The sequence below is a fragment of the Galeopterus variegatus genome, unplaced genomic scaffold, assembly GCF_000696425.1.
Source record: "Galeopterus variegatus unplaced genomic scaffold, G_variegatus-3.0.2 Scaffold1360, whole genome shotgun sequence".
NCBI lineage: Eukaryota > Metazoa > Chordata > Mammalia > Dermoptera > Cynocephalidae > Galeopterus > Galeopterus variegatus.
The window spans coordinates 150,397-158,688 of NW_007727471.1; the positions used below are offsets into that span (position 1 = coordinate 150,397).

The 8,292-nt window shown below is 63.7% G+C and overlaps 2 protein-coding genes across 3 annotated transcripts in view; one reads left to right on the forward strand and one right to left on the reverse strand.

Annotated features, from left to right (window-relative positions):
- The first annotated feature begins 12 nt into the window (after positions 1-12).
- RNF208 (ring finger protein 208) lies at positions 13-1,163 on the forward strand. The gene has a single exon (XM_008576472.1). It carries the CDS (start codon positions 152-154, stop codon positions 989-991), a length of 840 nt encoding a protein of 279 aa, XP_008574694.1. The 5' UTR covers positions 13-151; the 3' UTR covers positions 992-1,163.
- Positions 1,164-4,114: 2,951 nt separating this feature from the next.
- The window catches only part of NDOR1 (NADPH dependent diflavin oxidoreductase 1), a 12,066-nt gene continuing 7,888 nt past the window's right edge, over positions 4,115-8,292 (reverse strand). For both annotated transcript variants that reach the window (XM_008576473.1, XM_008576474.1), the window contains exons 4-13: positions 7,417-7,515; positions 7,225-7,326; positions 6,870-7,079; positions 6,397-6,518; positions 5,954-6,282; positions 5,632-5,746; positions 5,349-5,498; positions 5,131-5,249; positions 4,962-5,056; positions 4,115-4,871 (exon numbers count right to left, since the gene is read on the reverse strand). In XM_008576473.1, coding sequence (XP_008574695.1) covers positions 4,727-4,871; positions 4,962-5,056; positions 5,131-5,249; positions 5,349-5,498; positions 5,632-5,746; positions 5,954-6,282; positions 6,397-6,518; positions 6,870-7,079; positions 7,225-7,326; positions 7,417-7,515 — 1,486 coding nt within the window. In that variant the 3' untranslated portion in view covers positions 4,115-4,726. The remainder of the gene's footprint in view (positions 4,872-4,961; positions 5,057-5,130; positions 5,250-5,348; positions 5,499-5,631; positions 5,747-5,953; positions 6,283-6,396; positions 6,519-6,869; positions 7,080-7,224; positions 7,327-7,416; positions 7,516-8,292) is intronic.

Below are 8,292 nucleotides of genomic sequence, written 5' to 3' on the forward strand. Positions count from 1 at the left end.
TGGACCAGAGAAGCCACTGTGGCCACTGGGAGGGGCCCTGCCCCCCCAGCTCTCACCGGCTGCCCCTAGGAGTCCACGGGGTGGCCGGGCTTCCCATCAGGCCTGGCAGGATCAGGATGCTGCTCCCTCTCCTCCACCTGAGCCCCACCCAATGCCCCCGCCCACCCGCAAGTCCAGTCTGACTGGAGACAGCCGGATGCCCGCTGACCCTGGACCCGAGGTGGGCAGTGGCTGGCCGGGCCTCCTCATGTCCTGCCTGAAGGGCCCCCATGTCATCCTCAAGATGGAGGCAATGAAGATTGTCCACCCTGAGAAGTTCCCTGAGCTATCGACGGCTGCCCCCTGCTTCCCGCCTGCTCCCCGGCCTACCCCCACTCTGGCACCCAAGCGTGCCTGGCCCTCAGACACAGAGATCATTGTCAACCAGGCATGTGGGGGGGACATGCCTGCCTTGGAAGGGGCGCCCCACACCCCACCCCTGCCAAGGCGGCCCCGCAAGGGTAGTGCAGAGCTGGGCTTCCCCCGCGTGGCACCAGCAGACGAGGTCATTGTGAATCAGTACGTGATTCGGCCTGGCCCTGCAGCATCGGCGACTTCGTCCATGACAGTGGCAGCAGGTGAGCCCCTGGAGTGCCCCACCTGTGGGCACACATACAACGTCACCCAGCGGCGGCCCCGTGTACTGTCTTGCCTTCACTCCGTGTGCGAGCAGTGCCTGCAGATTCTCTACGAGTCTTGCCCCAAGTACAAGTTCATCTCCTGTCCCACCTGCCGCCGTGAGACTGTGCTCTTCACTGACTATGGCCTGGCTGCACTGGCTGTCAACACGTCCATCTTGAGCCGCCTGCCCCCCGAGGCGCTGACTGCCCCATCCGGTGGCCAGTGGGGGGGCGAGCCTGAGGGCAGCTGCTACCAGACTTTTCGGCAGTACTGTGGGGCAGCGTGCACCTGCCACGTGAGGAACCCACTGTCCGCCTGTTCCATCATGTAGCGCCTGCCTGCCCACCACTGCCTGCTGGTACTCGTTCACCGCTTCTTCAGGGACCCGGCCCTGCTCTGTTGCCCACTGACCCTTCCTCGCCCATCATGGCTTCTGGCCCTACCCCGCGTGGAATTGTTGCTGCAGCCAATTCTGCCATTAAAACTCTTTGCCAAAGTCTGCACCTGTTTCGTGGACTGAAGCTTGCTCCTGTGGGCTGTACCCAGGCCTGGGCTAGGGTGGGCGCCCAGGGCTGCAGCCTGGACGGGATATGGCCTGCAGCTGCCAGAGGGAGGCCCAGTGCTGCTCAGGGTCGGCCTGCTCTGTTCACTAGGGCCAGGTTGGGTGAGCATGTGGCTCAGGAGGGCCAGGCCTGACTGTGAGCGTGTGTGCCTGCAAATCCCCACACTCTGGTGCAGAGCGGCTGCTTATATGTGCCATGCAGGCCAATGTAGCCGGTGTGCAGAACCAGCCCAGCTGGGCAAAGAGAGGACGTTACCTCTGCACCAGCCAATGGTGTGGGGTGGCTGCATGGGAGGACAACTCAGTTGACACCTTCTGGTGTCCACCTGGTGCTGAGCGCCTGCCTGGATCTTCCAAGGTTGTGTGGGAATGGCCTTTGGGCCAGTCTGAGTAGGGGTTTGGGACAGAGGCTGGCTGAGATTGTGGAGGGTGTACATGGAGGAGGGATCTTTGCAGGGGGCATGGAGGAGAGACCACCTGGATGGGGAGGATGGCCAACAATGCCGGCTGTAGTAAAAACAAAGGTGTCAATAGCAGCAGCTGTTTATCAAAAGCCATTTCCTGTGCCAGGCACAGCACTCAGCGTGGAGCCCCCTATCTCGTCACGGCACTGACAAGCCAGAGAGGTGGGCTACCCATGTCCCCATCCTTCACACGAAGGCCCCAGGCTTGGCAATGTGAGGTTGTGTGGGCAGTCAGGCAGAGCTGGGGCTCGGGCCAGGCACTCTCAGTTTCCAAGGCCTGGGCAGGTTCTCCCTTACAGTACAGAGTCAGTACTGACCCCCTGGCTGCTCTGGGCACCTCCTCTGGTCCTGACTCAGGTTGGCTGAGGAGCCTCTCCTTGGCTACCCTGACCTTCAAGGACACACACTGGCCCTTATCTGGAACACAGGGTGGGTTGGGGGACCCCTGCAGCCCCTGCCCTTTCCAAGCAACTGACTCACTGCTGGATCTCTGTTCATGTTCACGTCCACCATGCTTGGCCTCGGGAGAGGGAGGTGTCGCCCAGCGTCAGCCCATGGTCGGTATGGCACCCGTCCATCACAAGGCGCATGGGGCCTTGCTCACAGACCTTCCTGCTGGGCCAGCCTCCTCCAGCAGTTGTCCTTGGGAAACGGTGTCCTTGTGCTCAGCTAGTGTCTGAGCAGCAGGTGGCTGTGGATTCTCTGGCTGGGTCAGCTCCTGGGTGTCCCTGGCCCTGGTCTTGTGTTCAGTGACAGCAGGTCTTAAATTGAAGGCCAGTGCCCTGGGACCAACCTTGGGTTTTCAGCGTGGTCATCAGCCCGCATACCCCCCAGGCTTGGGGACATGGGCCATTCTGGGCCTCCAGGCCAGTTGGTGTCCAGGGCTGTCCTGGGCTCTGCTTAGTGGCCAGAGCGGTCCAGGAGCATAAAGAGCAGCCCCAGGAGCATGAGTGGCGTGAAAATAAGCAGGAGCCCCAGCAGCTCCAGCCCTAGCAGCCCCAGCAGTGCCAGGCGGCGGGCACACGGCCCTCGCTCCCGCAGGGCCCATAGCCAGGCACCCAGGCAGGGTGGGCAGGGCAGGAAGGGCAGGCAGCTCCGGCCACCCACAGGCCCCACCAGGAAGCGCAGCTGGTAGCGGTGCTCTAGGGAGCCCCAGGGCCCCGGATCGCGGTGGGGTGGTGCAGGGGATGCAGGGGGTGGTGGGCACTGGGGCCCATCGGCCTGCAACAGCTCCTCCTGCAGCCGGCAGATCTCCCACTCCAGCATGGGCGTCTTCTGGCGACACAGTGGGCAGCGCACACGGCCCAGGTCAGCACTGGGAGCCGTGCCCAACAGCCGGTGTAGGCAGCTCACGCACAGGCTGTGGCCACAGTTCAGCAGGGCCGGGCGGCGCTGGCCAGGACCGTAGGGCTCCGTGCAGATGGGGCATTCCTCCTCCTCCCCCTGCTCCTGCCCCTCCTCCCCTGCTGGCAGGACCCAGGCACTGTCCAGGGCTATGGCCCCCAGTAGGGGCTCACTGTCTGGAGTCCTGGTACCCTGGGGAGCCCCAAGGTTGTCCCCTTCATCTGGTAGCACTTGGCACAGTGGGTCCAGGTGCTCAGGGCCCAGAGAGGCACAAAAGGGACGGGCAGGCCCAGAGCTGGGGTTAGAGGGGCTGAAGGGGGGGTCCCCGGGGCACAGTTCAGGGGTGGTGGCCCTGGGGCAGGAGTCAGGATAGGTGGGCAGGGAACCCAGGGCTGTGAGGGGGGTGGCTGGGGACATGAAGGTCAGCGTGGCCCTCAGGGCCAGGCAGGGCTCTCCCGAGGCTGGCACTGACCTCCTCCAGGCTAGATCGCCCCACTGGAAGTAAACTTCGCTTGGACCCCAGCAGCGTGTGCCAGCTCCCAGCAGCTACTGGGTCACCCGGTACTGTCCCAGCTGGATCTGGCCCGAGCCCGGCCTCAGCCACATTCAGTCCCGTGTCAGCAACTGACGACCGACAGACTCAGGGAGGCAATGTGGGCGGGCAGACTGGCCCAACAACAACAAGATTTTCTCTACCAGCACCAAAGTCCCCTCCCAGGGGTGGGACAGTGCCACCCCGTTGCCTCCTGGGCAGGCTCCCCACTCCCAGAACAGGGGCGAGGCTCCCAGGAAGGGAAGGGAGGGGCAATGCCAGCCTGGCCAGCAACTTCCCACACCTCTCAGAGCGGGGCGGAACTTGGCTGACCTGCTGCCAAGCCCCTAAGTACGAAGTGGGCAAACAGCAGGCGCTCACCACGTGAGAGTTAGAAATCAAAGTGGCAGCACCGGTCAGGCAAAGGTGGCTGAGCAAGGGCATGTGTGTGCACACAGGTGTGCATGCCACAGGAGGGGTCCTGACATGCGGTGAGCCTACAGGCCCCCAGGAAGAGCTGGAGGGAGGAAAAAAGCACTTGTGGGAAGCAGCCACCCAGAGGCCACAATTTATTGCCAAGGCTTTTCCGGGACCACGAGGGGAAGGCGCTGCACCGGCTGGGCCTCATCCCATGCTCCTCAGGACACCAGGGTCCCTGCAGGCAACAGTGGGAGTGTCTGGGAATCCCCCAACAGACAAGGGGGCCGTGCGGCCCTCACAGGGACCCTGTGCCACCTTGGGATCAGCAGGCCCCTGGTACCCATCAGGCTGCAGTGCCTTCCTGGGTCACTGCACCAGTGTGGAATGGCACAGCCCAGGGCACCCCCCCGACCAGCAGCTGGGGGGAAGGGGAAACAGAGCTGTGTGGCAGGGCTGGGTAGGGATGGGGAGGGGCTGGACAAGCTGAGGGACAGCCAGCTGGCGGAGGCTGCAGTGGGGTCAGGGGTCACTCGCGTGTGCTGTGTGCAGGGAGCTGGCTGTTCTCCCAACCAGCCAGGGCCTGGAAGTCCCACCCCTGCTCTGATGAGGATTCTGAGGTCAGACAGAGCCAGGAGGTGACGACGATGGCCCTCTGCCAGGAGCTTCCCTCTGGACTTCCTTCTTTGGGGTCCCCCCCCAGGAGAGCAGCTGTCAGGGTGGGCGTAGGGCCAGTAGGGTGGCTCCTCACGCCCATGTCTCAGTCTGGAAGCGCAGTGTCCGCTGGAGTCTGGCAAGGTAGGTGGCCGCATCAGGGCCAGAGAGCCCACCCTCCTCCTGGAAGATGGAGGTCAGGGCTTCCGAGACGTCTGCTGGCATGTACTTAGCATTTCTAGAGAAACAGGCCACAGAGGGATCAGTGAGGCTGGGACCCCCAGAGGAGCTGGGTCCACTCCCACCACACCCCACGGCCTATGCTCACCCTGCCAGGTAGAAGTAGGCACCCTGTCGGTCCAGCAGCTCCCACACAAGTGGCCCGTGCTCCTGGAGCCGGTGCTGCACATACACCTTCTGGTCCTGTAGGGCGGAAGGACGGGCAGGGGGCTGAATCTCAGCCCTCCCCACACCCCACGGCCCCTGAGCACACCCACCTGTTCCTGGGAGAAGGCTGTGACAAGGGTCAGGCAGCCCCTTTTCTCCAGGTCCCGCCACTCAGCCTCCCAGTAGAAGTCCTGGTCCCGCCGGCGGCAGCCAAAAAACAAAAAGTTTCCTGGGGAAGCACAGGGTGGCCTTGAGCATGGACACTGGCCTCAAAGTTCAGTCCAGCCAACCCTGCCATGACCCTGCTCTGGGATCCTTGGGTGCTCACCCGTCTGACCCTGGGCCACGCGCTCTTGGATGGCTGCATGGAAGGGGGCCACGCCAGTGCCAGGCCCCACCATGATCACAGGTGTGTTCAGCGTCTCTGGGAAGGCCAGACCCCCAGGCTGCACCCATAGGGGCACCCGGACAGGTCTTCCTGTGGGAGAGAGGCAGCATGAAGAGGATATTAGGCTGAGGAGCCTGTGGGGCCCAAGCCCAGCACTGGACGAGGGCATGCGGGAAGGGAGCCCTGGCAACAGCCCCCACCCCTCCTTGGGAGAAGGGGTCACCTTGCCCAGGAGCCAGGGATGCCAACCAGGAGGAGCAGAGGCCCCGGCGGGGCTCCTTGAGGCGAGTCTGGTACTGCACCACAGCCACGAGGATCTGCAGTCGCGAGGGGCATGCCTGTGGGAGGGGACAGTGGGGATGGTGAGTACCCTCCTGGCGAGGCTACCCACCCCCATGCCCCAGGCACCACCCACCTCACCCAGGGGCAGTCCCAGGCATGGGGGATGGGACTTGGCCAGTGGGCAGCCCCTGCTTGCACAGCCCCATGGCCCCAGTCCCAGCTCTCCCAAGGCCAGCCTGGGCGCTGCCCACCGGCACCCTTACCAGCAGAGAGGAGGCGATGGAGAAGGCCCGCGGCCGGATTGCAGGGATGAGGTCCAACAGGTAGTCTGGGGGGATGGCGCCAGCAGTGTGCGGGAAGTCACACAGCACCTCCAGGATGCTCCTGCGGGGCCGGCTGCAGTACTCACAGAGCTCCTCCTGGCCTTGGGCAGAGCTGAATTCCAGCAGCTTCTCCCGCTCCAGCTCATGGGGAGAGAGACAGGCCAGGAGCTCAAAGAAGGAGCGGCGGGGCACACTGGCAATGTCCAGGTACTGGGACACGAGGTGCCGCACAGAGCAGGGCTGGGGCAGCCTTGAGGGGCAGGAGACACCTGCAGCAGTGAGCAAGGGACCTGGGTGGGCTGGGGCCTCAGGGTGGAGGAGGGCAGAGCAGCCCAGCCCAGCCTGCAGGTGGGGACAAGAGCAGCTGCAGCTCTCGGGCTCACCTGGCTCCCGTGGCTGCAGCACAAAGCACTGGTCAGGGTCCAGGCCCAGCAGTTGGCAGAACTTCTGGACGTGGCCAGCTGAGTTTGAGGGCTGAATTAGCACCACATCGCCGGCAGCAAAGCTGTGGGAAGCCAGCAGGGCTGCAGGGACTGTGGGCAGGACCTGGGGCCTTGGGGGAAGGGGACATGCACTTCAGGGGAGGATGCTAGGGGCTCAGGGGAGACTGCAGAGGAAAGAAGTAAACATCCAGGAGGGCAGAGGGGTCCCTGGGCGAAGACCAGCTCCCCTGCAGCCCAGCCCAGGCCTTCTCCCTGCCGAGCTTCCTACTCTCCAGCTTCGGCAGCAACTCAGAGCCCCAGACCCACGGCCAGCACTCACCCTGCCCTCCGCAGCTCCCAGGACACCTCTGCACTGTCACCCCAGCAGACCCTGCCGCCTGCTTGGTGTCTTGGGCTGTGCTTGGGCACCTTACCTGAGGCTGGAGCCTGTGATGTCGAACTCAATCAGCCGAACATCCTGGAAATGCGAGGGGCCAGTGACCCTCTGGTTGGCAACCATGGGTGCCAGGAAGGGCTGCAGCGCTGATGGGGGTCCCTGAGGGTCTGGGTTGGCCCCATGCGGTTCCTCAGAGGATGCACTGGGGGCCTCCTGGAGGAACTGCAGGGTGAACTTGGGAGGCAAGCTGCATGAAAGGCACACACCCGTCAGACCCCAGCTTCCCTCCAGGGGGCCACCCACCCACACCCCAGGAGGAACTCAGGATGAGGTCCTCACGGCCAGGCTGGGGCTGCCACACCTTTAGGGGCTGACCTGAGGCCCACACTCACGGGACTCCGGGGGGAATCACAGGGAGGTCAACAGGCGTTGGGTACAGCCTCCGCACCTTCTCCCACAAGTCTTGCAGCCAGGGGTCGATGGCGGCATCAGGCCTGGGAGAGGGCACATACTCTGGCTTGAGTGGACCCTGCTCCCGGTGGGAGGGGGGAGCGTGGAGGGGGCACCAAGTCCCGCAGACTCACCCTAGCTCATGCTGGTCATCGCCCAGGCATGCAGGCAGGAGGGCGTTGGCCCCGAGCTGCAGCAGCCGCCGGTGCAGCTTCTTGGCCACGAAGTTGAACCTGTGAAGAAACAGTGAGGTTGGCCCTGGCCTGGCTGGAGCCTGGTGGAGGGAGGCGGCTGGTGCCCCACTTAGGGCAGAAAGCAGAGCCCAGCAGGGCCTCCCTTGGGTGGAGACATTCTACACTGGCCACATCTTAGGAGGGGGCAGCTGCCATCTTGACAGCAGGACTCTGCTCGCCAGGGAAGAGCCTGTGCAGGGGACACTCATGGCCTCGTCCCACTGCTGCATCTTCATCTTCAGGGCCCATGGGCAGAACTGGAGCTGACCAAGGCTTCCAGGACCCTTCTTCAGGGCTCAGGTCACTCCTCAGCCAAAAGGCCTGGAGTTGGGAGGAGGGTGAAATGTCTTCTTAGGGGTTGGCTTCATTTCTATTCCGGGTTATAAAAGCACGACTGGCTCCTCAAAAACCCCGAACCCCACCCCCATGGGCCGGCCCGGTGGCGCACTGCTACAGTGCGCCGCTTGGGAGTGTGGCGGCGCTCCCGCCGAGGGTTCGGATCCCACATACAGACCGGTTCCCACTCACTGGCTGAGCGACCTGCGGGCACAACACCGAGGGTTGCGATCCCGTTGCCGGTCCCGGTCCGGTACGGGCGCGACACTGAGGGTTGCGATCCGTTGCCGGTCACGAAAAAAGACAAAAAGGAAAAAAAAAAAAAAAAAAAACCCCGACCCCTGGAACACTGCTAGTATCGGGGCTCCCCCAACCCTCAGGCCTGCGCTTACTACCAACCTATAACATGAGGGACAGAATCTCTGGGAGAACCGGGCTGGT

What these genes read in the sequence shown, in the direction of transcription:
- RNF208 (XM_008576472.1), top strand. Translation starts at nt 152, where the DNA reads ATGCCCCCGCCCACCCGCAAGTCCAGTCTGACTGGAGACAGCCGGATG.